The sequence below is a fragment of the Aricia agestis genome, chromosome 5, assembly GCF_905147365.1.
Source record: "Aricia agestis chromosome 5, ilAriAges1.1, whole genome shotgun sequence".
NCBI lineage: Eukaryota > Metazoa > Arthropoda > Insecta > Lepidoptera > Lycaenidae > Aricia > Aricia agestis.
In genome coordinates this window covers 1,449,284-1,467,984 of record NC_056410.1, presented here as the reverse complement: position 1 = coordinate 1,467,984, position 18,701 = coordinate 1,449,284, and the positions used below count along the sequence as shown (strand labels likewise).

General features: G+C 37.2%; 1 protein-coding gene across 2 annotated transcripts in view; it reads right to left on the bottom strand.

Annotated features, from left to right (window-relative positions):
* LOC121727400 (fatty acyl-CoA reductase wat-like) overlaps nucleotides 1-18,701 on the bottom strand; it is a 71,434-nt gene that overhangs the window by 16,609 nt on the left and 36,124 nt on the right. For both annotated transcript variants that reach the window (XM_042115235.1, XM_042115234.1), the window contains exons 3-4: nucleotides 1,214-1,307; nucleotides 873-995 (exon numbers count right to left, since the gene is read on the bottom strand). In XM_042115235.1, coding sequence (XP_041971169.1) covers nucleotides 873-995; nucleotides 1,214-1,307 — 217 coding nt within the window. The remainder of the gene's footprint in view (nucleotides 1-872; nucleotides 996-1,213; nucleotides 1,308-18,701) is intronic.

The following is an 18,701-nucleotide window of genomic DNA, read 5'->3' as shown; positions in this document are numbered from 1 at the left end:
GCAAGCACTGTTTCACGCCGGTTTTCTGTGAGGACGTGGTATTTCTCCCGTCGTTCGGCCCATTCGTGCCGAAGCATGGCTCTCCCACGTACAAGTGTAGTTGCGCCACTAAATTGACATAATCCATCCATCCATCCATTAACAGCCTATAAACCATTTTCTTCGATAGTACATTTGAATCTAAACGATGGAAAAATATCATGTAACCTTAGAAAAAAATAACATCATGAGTTGAAAACAATAATCACAAACCACATAAAATTGGTAATCACATCTATTAGAACTGACGAACACCGCGCTAGCACTAGCTACGACTATCGTGGCCAGTCTGTGCTAATGTGGCTAAATTATGCAGTCAAATGTTTACATAATGTTCAAACGACAATACTAGAGTTACTACCATCTTATGTAATAATTTTCAAAGTCTCGTAAAATCGCATTACTTTTACAGGTAGTTTATTATAATGTGTTTTTTTTTTTATATAACCTTTATTATAAAGGAAGTCGATTGAATGGAAAAGTTTCTTTGTATAGTTTACCTTCAGATCATAAGTAAAATATATTTTTATTTTTCAAATCATATTTATGGCACAGTATTGTATACTTTTGGCTTAATTTATCTATTCCTGTGGCTTTCTCTATTGTGATCGTAGAATGAAATCTTTATCTAGGTACCTATAGCTTGCTCTATCTTTTTCAACTTCTAAAATTCGCTCTAAAATTAATAATAGCCTCTGTCGATATCCACCTCTAGTACCTATTTCTCTACTTTATGTATGGTATGACTGTAGAACTCTACCTTTGTTTAACTATATTTACTATACCTACCTTTGTTTGACTTTATCTATTTTGTTCTCTACCTATATATTTACCTCATTGGCAAGCTTGGCTCTACTCTCCTCACTGAGGCCGACATTCAGCTCACCTATGTCTCCCTCTACCAGGCCAATCTGGTCGAGGAAGTCTGGCCTCTCCTTCCGTAGTCTGTCGTATAGCTGGAAAAAGAAAAAAATATATATTTCTGGGTTGCGTACTAATTATGAATTTTGTAGAACATTTTTTAATTTAGAAAAAATATTAGTGATTTAAATTGAGAATAATACGAAAATGCTTTACTTAAATACTTTTTGCGAAAATAAAACGTACGGTGGCCAGTAGTAACTTTGTTTATGTATGGAATAATTGTAATGTGCATAGCGGAACTAGTACTTACCACATCATTGAACTGTTCTCGTATCCTCTCATTGATGTCCTTGTTCTTCTTCGGTCGTGCGAGGAGGTACACTTTCTTTACATCTGGACATGACCTGAAACAAAAGTGTTTTCGTTAAAAAACTACGGAACCATAACAATACATATATTACTGTAGTAAGATATGAACATACGTCTGGTCATAACTTTCAACTTTTACGAGTGCTAAGATAGATTAAATAATTCGAATACGATTAAGGAATAGCGACTAAACAATATTATTTTTAAATATCTAGTCCTTTTATAAAAGCGAAATGCTAACACGTGATGTTTGTTTTGATATCAGAATAACACATTTAAATGGCTGCGTCAGAGGCAATACCCGGAGCTCGGCGGATGGAAACTTTTTAACGCAGAACTCTGAATATATTATTACTTATTAATTATTATGTACTGATATGGTGAATACTTATAATAACACATAAACCTACTCGGGATTCCTGGATACATTATCAAATTATGGTTGCAACTTGCAAGATTTCTTTTTGTATTACTGTCATAAAATTTATAATTCAAAATCCATTGGCCATTTTAAGATGACACAGGAAATATTTTGATCAGTATACGCTGCATTCTGTCCGCTTTTGAATAGGCCGGCAACGCACCTGCGGCTCTTCAAATGTTGCGAGTGTCCATGGGCGTTCGTTCTCGTTGTATATATATATATATATATATATATATATATATATATATATATATATATATATATATATATATATACTAGATGTCCCGCGCGGCTTCGCCCGCGTAAATTAGGAATTTTACGGAAACCGTACATTTCCCCTTAACAAATAGCTCTTATGTCCCTACTTCCTTCACTTGGTCTACTCTATATTAGTGCCAAATACAGCCATAAAAATTGCTCCAGTAGTTCGTAATTTCTAATATTTCCCCCGTTTTTCCCACATTTTCCTGAGTTTCTTCGGTCGTATTAGTCTTAGCGTGATAATATATAGCCTATAGTCTTACTCGATAAATTAGCTATCTAACACTGAAATAAGTTTTTAAATCGGACCAGTAGTTCCTGAGATTAGCGCGTTCAAGCAAACATACTCTTCAGGTTTATAATATTAAGTATAGATTTTTTTCAATTATCGCTTGACAAACTCGAGTCTCGATTTAAAAGACTATGAAAAGTGCCAATAACAGGGTCATTATAGGCTGATAAGTCATAAGTCACAACCATGTATGTTATAATATGGTAGTGATGATGATGATGATGATGAATGTAATTTGCATAGTAGCATAATAATATTATGCTTTCCGTTCTTAAAACAACGCCGAAACTCCCAAACTTGTATCTATAAAGAATCAGGAGTTCTCTCAGCACCTTCCGAATCACGCTATACCAGGTATACTTCGTTGCAAAATCTTACTTGTTGGCAGCATATGCTTAGAATACTTCTCACGAAACCAAAGCCACCACATGTTTCCATATCAATTTTGAGGAGTTCCCTCGATTACTTATGGATCCTTCATCAGATCACCACTTTCGTGAACATAATACCAAATTGGGATGATACCCTATTATATACCAAAAGAAAAATTTTGAAAATCGGTTAATAAACGGCGGTGTAATCGTTGAATATAAGAAAACGAACATAACACCTCCCCTATTTCGAAAGTCGGTTAAAATTGTAGCCTATGTGCTATTCTGATGTATAAGCTATATTATTGTAAAGTTTCATTAAAATCCGTTCAGTAGTTTTTCGTGAAAGAGTAAGAAACATTAATACATCCACACATCCATACATCCATACATCCAAAGAAACTTTTACTATGTATATATAATATATTACATTTAATATTTTAATCAGCACATGAATTGAATAACAAAATTTTTTTCAAATTAATCGGGACAAACTAAAATTGAAATAGAATAATATTGAATACGATGATAGCGCCGTCCGCCGGATCTAATGTAAAACATTCCAAAATCAACAACTCCTTATAAATAAGAAATTAATTGAAAAAACATTTTCCAGTAGACCAAACTGTAAATCTAAACCATTCTCGAATCTCCACGAACACACACAAAAAATTTCATCAAAATTGGTCCAGTCGTTTAGGAGGAGTTCAGTCACATACACACGCACACAAGAAATATATATATTAAGATATACATATATATATATATATATATATATATATATATATATATATATATATATATATATATATATATATATATATATATATATATATATATATACTTTACTATTTTACTACATAGCTGTTATACGAAGTTTATCTTTACTATTCATAATAATTAACGCGTGCACACAAATTTTTGCATATTTTACAATCACGCATTCCTATTTTCACTCAGGTCTTCTGGAAGACATTCCATTTTTGGAATAAGATGTACCATTGTACAAAACATATTTTTAGTTTTAAGCTGGTTTGTTAACTTCCTTTTTTGTGTACATAAATTGTAAAATCATTAAATAAAATAAATAATGACACTGTCATTTTATATATTTTTTGTACTTTTCTATCTTTTTAGTAAAAGATGGCCCCGTGCGAGTTTCTTACGCCGGTTCTTCTCGCCGGGTTAGTTCCCGAACCGGTGGCAGGCACCAGTGTAGTCCCGATGGTCCCGATGTTCAGAAAATATTTGAAAAAAACATATTCTGAATAAAAAGTTTTGAGTTTGAGTTTAATTCAGGGTCAAGGTTCCACAAGAGAAATATAATAACTCAGGGTTACGCCAAAAATATTGCCAATTACGTTCTCGAAACAAAGTCATTTTTAAAACCCTAAGTTTTCAAATTATGTTTCCTACTTATCCTAATATTTTATAAGCACTAGTATATCAAATCAAATCAAATCAAATCAAAATCATTTATTCACATAGGTCACCCAGTAACACTTATGAACGTCAAAAGCATTGTAATATAAATTAACAGAATTAATACATATTAATTATAGTACTTAATATATTAGTTGATTAATTACTATCACAAAACCTATTATACAAATTACATTCATGTCACATCTATTACCAACTAGCTTTTGCCCGCGGCTTCGCTCGCGTGGAATTCGAAAATCGTGTACAATACGAATATTCTTGCAAATCTCCTTTAGAAACATGATGTTTTTCCAAGACCAAAAGTAGCCTATGTTACTCTCTATCCTTTCAACTAAGTCGATGCCAAAAATCAAGTCAATTGGTTGCTTCGTTAGGCTGCGAAGAAAAGACAAACAAACAAACAAATACACTTTCGCATTTATAATATTAGTATGAATAGCTGTTTCCCGTAGGCGTTACCATAGTATAATAACGGAAATGGATAATTCTCTCCTTTTTATGGTCCCTTACTCAAATGGTAAAAAACGGAACCCGATTACAAAGATATAATATCAGCCTGTCCGTCTGTCCATATCCAGGCAAAGCCTCCCTCATATTTATCAAATGACACTCGAAATCTGTATGTTTCACATGTTTCACTATTAATTAATAACTTAGTTTGTTTCTAAGGAATAAGAATTAACTCAACACTAACGACGCAACATGTTTGGTATGGGGGGGCGTAGCCCCCCCAAGTACCGGCTGGAGGCAAAGCCTCCCGCATGTTAATCAAACGACACTCAAAATCTGTATGTAAAGTTTTGGTTAGATTAATTTCACTTTTAATAAATAACTTTGTTTGATCCTAAAGGAGAATTTAAACTCAACACTAACGACGCAACACGTTTTTGCTTGGCAACATTACCAGGTGGGGGGGTGGGGTTTGGGGGGGCGCAGCCCCCCCAAATAGTGGCAGGGGCAAAGCCTCCCACATATTAATCAAACGACACGCAAAATCTGCATGTTTAGTTTTGGTTAGATTAATTTCACTTTTAATAAATAACTTACTTTGATTCTAAAGAAGGAGTAAAACTCAACACTAACGACGCAACACCATTTTGCTTAGCAACATTACCAGGAGGGGGGGGGGGGTTTGGGGAGGGCGCAGATGCTAAGTTTGAATAAGGCATATATATCTGCAAAAACCGTATTCAAATCGGATCAGTAGTTTTCGTGTTAAAGAAAAAAGTTTTATACAAAATCTTGCCCCCTCTCTTGTCCCCTTAGAGGGGTGAGGGGAAAAATTTTATACACCAGATATTAAATTGGAAAATACAGATTATAATATGATGTAAGTTTATTCAAGAAAAAAGTTTGATACAAAATCTGCCCCCTCTTTGGTCCACCTCTTTGGTTTGGTTTAAACACCAGATATGAAGTTGGAAGAAGACAAATATATCTGCGAAAACCATATTCAAGTCGGATCAGTAGTTTTCATTTCATGAAGTTAGTCCATTGAAGAAAATAGTTTGATACAAAATTTGACCCCCTCTTTGGTCCCCTTAAAGGGGTGAGGGGGGAAAAATTTATACACCAGATGTTAAGTTGGAAGAAGATAAATATATCTGCGAAAACCGTATTCAAATCGGATCAGTAGTTTTCGTGTTAAAGAAAAAAGTTTGGTACAAAATCTTACCCCCTCTTTTGACCCCTTGGAGAGGTGGGGGGAAAAATTTTTGTACACCACATGTTAAGTTGGGAGAAGACAAATATATCTGCGAAAACCGCATTCAAATCGGATCAGTAGTTTTCGTGTGATGCTGGAACAAACATACAGACAGACAGACAGACAAAAAACTAACCACAGTTTTGGCTTCTATAGCGATGTAGTAACAGCCCCCGCTTATTATTTTTTGGATATCTTTAATGTACAGAATTGTCATTTCTACAGTTTTATTATATGTATAGATTACAACATATTTTACCATTTTGTCATAAAATAAATCATACATACTTAATAATAATTATTACTTAATATCATACCAGAGTAGACAGAATGATAGAGTATGCCGACTTAGAACTGATGTTGAAATTTTTAAATTTGACGTATCATGACGAAAATCGTCGCTAGGGCTGTTAACTGTTACCTACAAATTTAAAAATATGACATATTCGATGGACGTGTTCCTCTTTGGTCGTATTGTTGTTTGTGTTTTGGCACATGCGATTAAAATTGTCAGAATCAAATTTTGAAATCTTTATTTTAAATATTTAAAAATAAATTATTATCAGCCAGCGCGAGGCACATTTCGTTCATAATCCTAGTGAAACCCGACGAATTTGACAGATATTGAAACCTGTCCGTTTGTTTGCAGTCGAACTACTGGTCGTTATGTCTATTGTGATCATACTTTATCTATTAAAATACAATGATAATAATAATATAAAATTTACAATAAAATGTAGATTCAACCTAGACATAAATTAATTTATTTAAAATGTAGATTCAACCTAGACATAAATTAATTTATTTAAAATTTATAGCATAGTAATGGTCGCACTTATGTTATTTTATTACCCACATTTTAATGTTTTATACATTGGCCATGAAATTTAAATATATTGTAGTTAATTCAATGAATGGTCAAAATGGAAATGTTTTATTGCTACTAAACTAATATCCATATTAATGTTTATACACTTACTAATATTATAAATGCGAAAGTGTGTCTGTCTGTCTGTTACCTCTTTACGCCAAAACCGCTGAACCGATTTCGATGAAATTTGGCATGGAGATACTTTGAGTCCCGGAAAAGGACAAATTGTTCATCCAGTCCATCTTTGCGGGCCAAATATCTCTTAAAACAAACACATTTAAAAAAAAAAGTAATGTTTTGCAAAAGTTCTTACGCCCTAAGGACGAACGTGACACACAAAAATTCGTGAAATCTTGAAGGATATGTACCCTTAATGGCCGTTAGGGGACCACTTAGCGTTAGGAGGCGGTCGGTGAAAACAGGCATAAGCCTCCTAAATATTTTTTGAACACTTTTGAATTCACCGGTCGTTGAACTCAATTTCAATGAACCAAGCAAAGGTTAATGTACAATTAAAGGCATCATAACAGTAACTGTTTTTTTGGATTCAACATAAGATGGATTTTCCTTACGCCAGAAAATGAATTGCATTATATTGTACGTTGGAGAGCCATGCTTCGGCACGAATGGGCCGGCTCGACTGAAGAAATACCACGTTCTCACAGAAAACCGGCGTGACGTGGTACGTGTGGAACGTGGCGCTTGCACTGTGTTTCGCCAAGTGAGTGAGTTTACCGGAGGCCCAATCCCCTATCCTATTCCCTTCCCTACTCTCCCCTATTCCCTTCCCTTCCCTTCCCTACCCTACCCTACCCTATTACCCTATTCCCTCTTAAAAGGCCCACAACGCACTTGCAGCTCTTCTGATGCTGCGAGTGTCCATGGGCAACGGAAGTTGCTTTCCGTGGCGCTTGCACTGTGTTTCGCCAAGTGAGTGAGTTTACCGGAGGCCCAATCCCCTATCCTATTCCCTTCCCTACTCTCCCCTATTCCCTTCCCTTCCCTTCCCTACCCTACCCTCCCCTATTACCCTATTCCCTCTTAAAAGGCCCACAACGCACTTGCAGCTCTTCTGATGCTGCGAGTGTCCATGGGCGACGGAAGTTGCTTTCGATCAGGTGACCCGTTTGCTCGTTTGCCCTTTATTTCATAAAAAAAGATATATTGTATTTTGTTTTATTTCATAAAATATGTCTGAATAACCAAGGAATAAGGATATCATGAGCTAAAAAGAAAAAATCTGTATTATATATGCATAGTTTCTCTGAAATAGTTAAGTAGGTAGTAGGTACTATCAGAGAAGTTGATTCCTATACAAATCGGGGACCTAAGTAGTTTGGTGAAACCCAGCTGACAGATCACAATTAATATTGAATTGACATATTCGACCAAATAACGTTGGTCTGTCCATTGCATAGTAATCAACTTCCTCGATGGTACATAAAAATGTCGAACATAAAAAATTTACAATTATTTAGACTTTGCATCACTTCGCAAAATTGTTGTTTTTCACATGAGAGATTTTTGAGGTAAATCATTTAAAATAATTTTAATCACAATTTTGTATTACAAAATGACTAATTTACTTTTTGAAAACCCTTATATTATGTGGCATATATTTCAATACAGCCCGAATTCACTACACCTACCTAAAGCACGTATTGTGCTTACATAAACAATTAATAATGCATAAGTTGCGCTACGAAAAATAAAGATGTCACTGTCACAGATGAAAATGTCACTGAGAGTCGAAACGAACTTGTGTCTAAGGTGGAGAATTCATTGGAGAAGGTCTCTGAATGGGGTAGACGTAACTTGGTCCAATAACCAATTCAACCCCGCCAAGACACAAGTCTGCGCGTTCACCACTAAAAAGTCACCAATGGTCGTATATATCCTCGTTTCGAGGGAACATCTTTAACCATCTCCCCTAGCATTGAGATACTTGGCGTCAACAAATCGAGCGAAGTCCAGTTCCGATATCATCGAGAGGGTAAGGCCAACTTTGCCTCGAAGAAGCTTGGTGTTCTTAACAGAGCGAGACAGTAGTTCAGTCCGGAACAACGCCTACAACTCTACAAGGCGCAGGTTCGGCCTCATATGGAATATTGTTCCCATCTCTGGGCAGGGGCGCCAAAATACCAACTGCTCAACAAAGGGCTGCTCGAATTGTTGACTGCCATGGTGTTTCAAACAGCTTGGACCCCCTGGAATTACGCCGAGATGTAGCTTCACTCTGCATCCTCTATCGGTTGTATCACGGGGAGTGCTCTGAGGAATTGTTCGGAATATACCACCTGCAACTTTTCGCTATCGTCCCACGCGAAAAACATACCATCCTCATCACCTTGATGAGTGGCAGTCTTCCACAGTGCGTTTTTCGCGTAACTTTCTGTCGCGCACTGTAAAACTCTGGAACGGACTGTCACCAGCAGTATTTCCGGACCTATACAACCTGCAAACCTTCAAGAAAAGAGCGTATTCCCTCTTAAAAGGCCGGCAACGCACCTGCAGCTCTTCTGATGTTGCGAGTGTCCATGGGCGACGGTAGTTGATTACCATCAGGTGACCCGTTTGCTCGTTTACCCCCTTATTTAATAATTTAAAAAAAAGATAAGTGCGTAATAAAATGTGCAAACGGCTGTCACCGTCAGATTAGTGGTGGCCGGCGGACGACGTCCCCTTGACATTCTAATGTCTAAATGTTGAGGCCGGCCGCCGGTGCAATTATTAAAAACACCTAAATTGACAGAGAAAGTGACAAGGAAAAACAAATTTCACCTGTGGGGCAAAGTGTTCAGCTGCTTTAATGGCAGAACACCAACAGCTGGCGCATTCAGGCGGGTGGGTGGCCAAGGGGATAACAATACTCCATAAAGTTAATATACCTAGCGGAATAGGACACAGGCCTGAGCAAGAAAGATGTCACTATCAGTAACACTGCGTGGTAAAAAGAAACGTGTGATACATGACGGCAGCACTCTTTTTTTTACGTCCAGTCGGCCCGTGCCGCACGTTGACAATTAAATCTCATAGAAATCATGTTCAATCATACTTGTGTGTGTATACGTACACAATACACATAATATTTTTACACACAGATGAAACCAATTTCGGTTTCGTTTGACAGCTCGAGATTGTCGCTCTATTCCGCTAGGTATATTAACTTTATGTATAATGCTTTGCCCCACAGGTGAAATGGTAATTTGTGTTATCGCTACTTCCTGGTGCACGTAGTATGCAAACCAAAACCGCCTAACCTTAGCCGGTATATTATTATAATTTATACCGGCTAAGGTTAGGCGGTTTTGGTTTGCATACTACGTGCACCAGGAAGTAGCGATAACACAAATTACCATTTCACCTGTGGGTCAAAGCATTATTGCAATGTTTTGACGCTAGACGGCAGCATTATGACAGACAGTAAACCATAGACATAATATATACTGTCGCAGTAAACAATAAGTTTTGTTCGAAGTTTGACAACGTTTCTGTTAATATTCTAACATGATGTGTGCAGCATTTATACGTGGGAGAACCATGCTTCGGCGCGAATGGGCTGGCTCGACCGAAATAACAACGTTATCACAGAAAACCGGCGTGAAACAGCGCTTGCACTGTGTTTCGCCCAGTGAGTGAGTTAAACGGAGGCCCAATTCCCTTCCCTATCCTCCCCTATTCCCATCCCTTCCCATTCCTACTCTCCCCTATTACCCTATTCCCTCTTAAAAGGCCGGGAACGCACCTGCAGCTCTTCTGATAATGCGAGTGTCCATGGGCGACGGAAGTTGCTTTCCATCAGGTGACCCGTTTGCTCGTTTGCCCCCTTCGTTCATAAAAAAAAAGCATGTCGGATTTTGGTCAGATTATTATTTACTGTATGTGTTGACAGCGCCATCTGCTCCGACCTTTGTGTAATATCCCTGTTCTAATATTTTTATATAAGAATTGATTATGTTCATCTGTTTGCTTAGTTCTGACCTAAAATTACAGCAGTTTAGAGCCGCCATAAGTAACTCAATGTAGTCCTTCCATAAACTTTACGAGAGTATATTATAAGTCTATGCGTTCTACGAATTCAATAGCCACTTGTAAATATATTTAATGTAAATGTAGTAAATATGTTTGTCTCTGTGTAGTGTGTAGTGACATCATGCTGACATCAGACGAGACCTGTCGCATTATTGATTGGGCAAATATTTAGATGTGTGAAGACAACTGCGTAAAAAAATATCGCTAATTTTAAATAAAAAAAAAAAAACAACAGAATATCGCTAATAGTAGAATTTTAAGAAAGAACAGCCGAGTGCGTGACTCGTCGATATTGTGATTATGATATTTAAAATATGCGAAAATAGAAAACCCGTTCGTTCATATCACTATATAACTATATCAAATCAAATCAAATCATTTAATTCGGACATCAGAGGCCCACATAACAAATACCTTAAATCTATACTATAATAATACTCCCCACACCGGTTTCGGTGACGGTGGCCGGTTTCATTGAAACCAGGCCAGGTACGCAGGAGTAATTTTATAGTGCCCAAGTGTGTGCGCAGTACACAAGAGCACTCTCTATTCCTTTTACTCTCATAACCCAGTGGGACGGAAGACCGACACGACTGGCGAGAGATCAGGCGCAGGACTTTTTACACGCCCATCCGACGTATGGATCATCTTACTTGTCAGACAATCAGGTGATCAGCCTGCATTGTCCTAACCAAACTTGGAAATAACATGTTTCCAACGCGGGATTCGAACCCACGACCTCCGGAGTCGAGAGCGACGCTCTAACCACTAGACCACGGAGGCGTTAAAATCTATACTATATAATATTATAAAGCGGAAGAGTTTGTTTGTTTGTTTGAACGCGCTAATCTCAGGAACTACTGGTTCGATTTGAAAAGTTATTTGAGTGTTAGATAGCCCATTTATCGAGAAAGGCTATAGGCTATATTTTGTTACGCTAAGACTAATAGGAGCGAAGAAATAGAGGAAAGTGTGGAAAAAACGGGGGGAAATTATTTGAAAGGGCTTATTTGAACGCGGTAATCTCAGGAACTACTGGTCCGATTTGAACAATTCTTTAAGTGTTAGATAGAACATTTATCAAGGAAGGCTATAGGCTATATTTTATCACGCTAAGACATTAAGGAGCGAAGAAATAGAGGAAAATGTGGAAAAAACGGGGGAAATTATTTGAAACTACTGTAGCAATTTTAATGTTATTTGGTAGTAGACCACGTGAACGATCATAGGCTATTTTTTGTGGACTAATTTGTCTGTGAAATGTATGTATTACGCGGGCGAAGCCGCGCGAAACTTCTAGTCTAACATAATAATAATATAATAAAAAATACCTTAAAACTAACATACATACTTTATATATACTTACAAACTAACAGTCACATTTTGCCGGCGACGAGACTCGCTTCGTTCCGGAGTCTCCCCCTGAACCTCCGATAGATTATACATCGGCCAGAACTCCGGCGCCTCGAAAGTCGACAGAAGATTTGTCGGTAGACGGTACTCTCACCACAAAGGAGCTAAAGTTAACCTTGTGGCGAGTTTTTTTTTTTTATGAAATAAGGGGGCAAACGAGCAAACGGGTCACCCGATGGAAAGCAACTACCGTCGCCCATGGACACTCGCAACATCAGAAGAGCTGCAGGTGTACAAATGTACAAACGTTCTCTGCGAAAATACAAGGCGCAGAAACTACCATTTGATCGTAATTATATTTAGAAAATTTATTTCAGCGTCTATTCTTTCTTGACAGACTATTATAATGTAAACATTGAATAGATAAATCTTCGAACTTTATAAGAATTCTGAAAAAGACACTAACTATATAAAATCTTTATTTAATACTTTTTTGTGGCTTGGAAGCTGGTTTTCAATTTTTGGTTAAAAAATAAAAATCAAGAACTACACGTTATCCGGGATGAAAGTATGTCGGGCTTTCCCGGCCTGTCCCGGAGTCACGTTTAATGCACGTGACGTGCATGCCCGCGTCGTGCTGCAAAACCACACATTATGTGAATAATTAATACATGATCGCTTTAAACCCTGTCGTGCCCTTGTTATGTAGTTTAACTTAATGTTGAAGAAGAAAGAATATAATATTACAAGCATATTATTATTTCTTTTTACATCAGCAACTTTTTTCTCCATTTAGACCAATATTATTTGCTTCATTCATCGAACGATGCTCTTATTATTAGTCGTGCAGCGGTTAATAGAGCTGTGCTTATAGAATTTACCATATTATCTTAGTTAAAAATGGGTGTAAAATTAGGATTTAATAATTGGGTATAATATTTCATGGGTGAAATCCAACAGAATATGTGTAAATATAAAAAAAAGGAGAATAAAATAATTATGATGATGCTTAACCGAATGTCAGTGATATCATTATTACGTATTTACTACTAACAGCTATTACAGCCCTTTATAATATATTCGTTTACGTGGTTGGTGCATCGTCGAACCGTCTTTATCTGACCAGGAAGCCGCTATCCCAGATGCACCGGGCATTGTATGCAAATCGCGGGTTTCCAGAGACCGGCGGCCACTGCCTGCACCAGATAACCAAATGTGTGATGCGAATATTAATATTAATTAGATGACGTCCGCAACTCCGAAGCGCAGAAAATAGTTTTTCGGAATCGAACATTTTTACCGAATTATAAAGTCATATTATGTTATTTCTTATGACTAAAGGGGGGGGGACAGACGTGCGAGTAAGTACGCGGATTTATGGCTCGATGACCTTAATCGCCTGTGTGTCAGCAAAGAGCCGCGAGCCGCGAGCCTGGGGGCATGGTAATCCAGTGTGAGCGATTCTCGTGTGTCACCGACGCGAGCCCAGTAAGTTCGCAAACTTAAAACCCGCGTACTTTAAGTTCGTACGTCTATCAGGCAGTTTAAAGTATATCTATACCAATTTTCATCTAAATCGGATGAACTGTTTATGCGTGAAGAGGTACCAGAGAGATAACATCACAAACTTCCTTGATGACGCCGATTCCTGCTACCTAGACGCCACTGAATGAGCAGTTAACGAGGTTGGAGCGTTTACAGAATCTCTGTATTCGTTTCGTGTTTGGTCTGAGAAAGTAATTTCACATCTCGGCCTACCGCTCGAAACTCAAGTGGCTTCCTATCCGTCTCCGTCGCAACTCCCATATCCTTTCCATGCTTTTTAACATTCTGTATAATCCTCTCTCACCTCCATATCTCCTTGATCGCTTCAACTTCTCTCACCCTCCCGATCTCCCATGCAGGTCCAACGTCCGGTCAAACCTCTCCCTCCCCTCCCATCGTTCCAATTTCTACTCCTATTCCTTTACTGTTCATGCTGTCAGATTGTGGAACTCGCTCCCTCACAACATTCGTGACAGTCCCACCATTGCTGTTTTTAAAGTTTTTAAACGTCGTTTGAAAGAGCACTATCATGAATATGTATCCATTTAAATACCATTATTATATTATATACATATAGTATTTATTTATTATATTTATATTATTATATTATATACCTATATTATAGCATTTTGAATAACATTGATATCTATTATTTATTTATTTTGCCATTGTATAATAAATTATTATATTTTGTTGTCTTTTTTTCTGTTTTTTTTTTTAATTGCTTATTTTATTATAGTTAGTATTAGTATTACTTTAACGAGCATATATATTGTTTATCTTAATGTCACTATTTGTGCACGTCCTATCTGCTGTTTTAATCCTATCTGTCTCCGTGGGGCTGCTGGAAGAGATTTCTTTTTAGAAATAAGCAGATCCTTTGTGTCGTCTTTCTGTGTAAGCTGTAATGTGTAAAATGTTTTCTGTGCACAATAAATTTATAAATAATAAATAAAACTTTCCCATTCATGATAGTAAGGATAGTGCACATCAAAATATGTATCGCAGTTATTCATTTAATAACCATTGACAGATTTTATAAATAAAATAACAGATATCCTCTGTGAATCAATCACTTTGTGTATACTACTGTAAAAAGAAACCCTTTTCATGATAGCCATGCTAGGCGATTTTGGGCAGTTCGCATTGCAAGGTGATAGGGCGATGCATTTTGAAATACAGTTCGACAAGGCTTTAAATGAACGTGGCGAGAAAAGGAACTAAACGCTTCTATCATTGGAAAACGTCATTTTTGACATGTGTTTGACAGTTCTCCTTTACCAGCAGCGGCGCTCCCGTCAATGTCACCCACGTTCATTTGAAGCCTTGTCGAGCTGTAAGCCATTCTAAACTCTATACACTATAGAAGCAAAATATATTTAAAAGTAGTGTACAAAGAAGGTTAAATTGCAACCTGTTTACACACTGTGATAGATTTTTAACATTTCTGTTTTAGCCTTCTGGCAGCTATAAAGCATAAAATCTTTAAGGAACTAGTTTTTTAATGTTTGGGAACCACCTTGAAATAATTAACACTTTAGTATTGTTGAATGATAAAGAAATATGATTAATATCCTTGTATAATTTTAAACAAAGGCGTGTGTGTAAGCAGCCTAACAGTAACAAAAAATATTTTTAGCTTTGAACAATTCAGAATCATTCGGTCTTGTTTCAAGTCATACGGAATTTTCCGGAAAATTTCGCTTGAATAAATTTACGGTCATGGCATTGCATGTTGACGATGTTAACAGATCCACAGCGAAAATTACTTGGACAAACACACGCGACGTACGGCGAGGTAAATAAATATTTACCCCCACATACTACGCAACGCTTTGAGCATTTGAAATAAACGAGCAACACACTTGGGACTCCTCCTGTACATCCACAACAGCTATTGCTTTTCTCTACGTGATGCGATTTCCCCATTTAAAAAATAAACAAGAAAATTGGGAAAATAAAAGATGATAGCGCGTTGATGTCTAATGCATGACGCTAGTAATATTATACTTTAAGTTAAAACTGACAATAATTATAAGAACAGTTATGTTATAAAATACAAATACATAATTAGTATTCACCAAATAGTGAGTTTAACAAATAACGACAGGAATTTTTGTGCATTATTGTTAGTTAATAGAAGTAAAATTTGACAAAGACGAAAATAACTTCGCGTAATTTCATATGGGGATATTTTGAGTCCCAGGAAAGGACATAGGATACTTTTATCCTGTTCCTGCGCTATGAGCGAACGTCGGCGTAACGGAGATTGTAACGAATCCAGTTCTACTAGGGTTGCTGTCAAGTGACGGGTCTGCACGATATGTGTGACCCCTCAACTCTGCCTTAAGCGAGAATGGAGCTCCATAGGGTTTTGGTAGACCACATAGGGGTTGGGTAGACCACATAGGGGTTGGGTAGACCACACAGGAGTCCCATATACCCCGGCTAATGTTCCCGACCGCCGGGGTCGCGTTAATCATTTCTCCATGTAGAAAAAAAGGTTTGCTGTCGAAGTTGACTAATGAGGCTTGACTTAGACTGGCCTTACACACGTTTTTCGATTCGATGGGATTCGATTTCCGAATTCGTAGTCCATATTCGGATATCCGAATGCATGGAATCAGTAGAAAATATCCCATCCACTAAACAAAACACAAATATCCCACCCATCAAACAGTAACTTATAATATTATGAACTTAACCCACCAAGCCCCATAAGCTCACCGGTGAGCGAGACGCAATAGAATAATAATAGATTTTCAAGAATCCACGATCGAAGGATTAATTGGCGCACACGTTCACTTTTTTCCGAACAGAAATAATTCCGCACATACGTTTCAAGAGGTAGCCGGCGCATTCGCGAGGGAAAAAAACGGACGTTTGCGCTAGTCTCACGGAATTCCAAATCGCAATTCCACATTAGGAAATCGAATACGAGAAATGTCCCAATGCAAAAATCAAAAATATTTATTTCCAAATAGGTTAACAAAGTTAACACTTTTAGAACGTCGTGTCTACATGAGGTCTACCACCGGAACTACCCCGCCGAGAAGAACCGGCGTAAGAAACCCAGCCAGGGCCTACCGCTACCGATATTTGTTTAATCGCTGCGATACATGATGATCTTCGTAGATAATGTTGTCATTCGTTGCCGTCATTGTTATACTAATTAGTATGTGTCACACACTTGTGGTGTTAATTATCACACGTCTCCGGGTGTGGCTATGATACAGGTGGAATCGTGAAGCAATGGTTTTGTGTATTTGAAGTACTTTACCAAAGTGACAGATTTTTTGAAGTGAAAGCTTCTTAAGCGGCGTTGTTCACTTTTTGCGATGGGTAAAAATGTTAAGTTTGCATCAGGACAGTTAGCCGAAAATTGATTAGGCAGAGGAGGAGTAGATTGCCAGCGTGGCGTCGGATGGTAAGAGAGAAAATATCCCTCCTGAGTTAACAGTTGCAACGTAGAACAGGGTAGTGCCAAAAGAGTGCCACGCGTGCCTGCCAGTTATCAAGCTACCATTACGTGAATCCTTTCGGTTCCCCCTGCCGTCGAATGGCGAACCCCTACCACACTTTGAGGAACACTGAGTTAGAATAGCCGCTAACATAAACGATTATATTCTGCCAAGTAATGTCTGTCATTAGTTTCCTTTCCCCGAATACAATCGGTTGACGTATCTAGTTATCTATTAGCTGTCGTCAAGGGGCATCCCTGTCGTTACAGACCATATTAGAGCTGCTGACGACTGCGATGATGACTGATAAGTTAATGACTGATGTAATATTATATGTTGGGTAGCGTGACCAAATACGAAATACGTGTTGAACATAATATATATTTTATGTCATATTAGATATTCTGTATTACTGCAATGTTTTCACGCTAGAGACAGACAGTCATCAACTCAGACAGTCAGATTATATTAAGTATTATACAAGCTGTTGCCCGCGACTTCGTCCACGTCAACATAGTAAGTATAATAACAAAGATGGATAGTCCGCTAACAAATATGAAAAAAGTAAAATATAACCTCTTCCTTTATGGAAGTCGGTTAAAAAGTAGCCTGAGTTACACCTTACTACATCAGCTATCTACCAACCGGAACAAACAGACAGACAGACATACAGACAAAAATTGTAAAAAATTTTGTTTTGGTGTATGTAGCGTGTTCATATGCATGTAGTAAAAAACGGTTCTTTCAATATTACAAACAGTCACTCCAATTTTATTTATATGTACGTATGTATGTATATGTCTAGATGTATAGATATTTGCCTCTGTTCCGACCTTTGTACAATACATTATACAAATACACACCCTATTCTTAAGCATGTCATGGTAACAGTATAATATGAGCTTAAAATATAGAGATAATGCATGTTAGTACTTCGCTCTTTTATGAAGATCCTTAATTCAATCGCAAAATACACGTAAATGTTTACTTTTAAAAACCAGTTAAAAGGTCGTTATCGCTTATCAGTTGATAAACTTGTTACTCAGTATTTCCTGTGTCTTATGGCTGTTGCATAATAATATAATTTTTATTATATTAATTAAATGTCATTCACTCAGATAATAAGTACTTGTGACTGATATGACTGAAAAAAAAACACAATTTTGTTTTCAAAATTGTGTTTTTTATTACCGGTGTTTCTTACTAAAAACCAATTGAAAATTACATAGTGTGAGCTCTCTACTCTCTGAGAGCTAACAAAAAGTTTTGCGGGTCCAACATAAATAAATATTATGTATACTTAGGTGGAAATTATTTTTTCATAGTAATAAATAATAATACACGGTTTCCAACTTCACGATAAGGATAAACGATATAAAATTCATTAATTTACTGCAATACATAAATACTTCCTTCCTTAAATCTGTGTAATGTTATTACTTATTAAATATCGTACTATAGTTTCACGCCAGCGAACTCAACTCAAGCTAAGAAAAGGAGTAATAACCCGGATAATATAGACTATATTTAGCCCGCAGCTTTGTGGGAAAACCCATAAGGCTAACCCGGCTGAACATAACTTGTTTGTTTGTTTGTTTGTGGGGAACTTCCAAGCTTAAGCACATTCCTCGCTTCCATCTAAAGATCTCTAGGTTACACAAAACATATAGG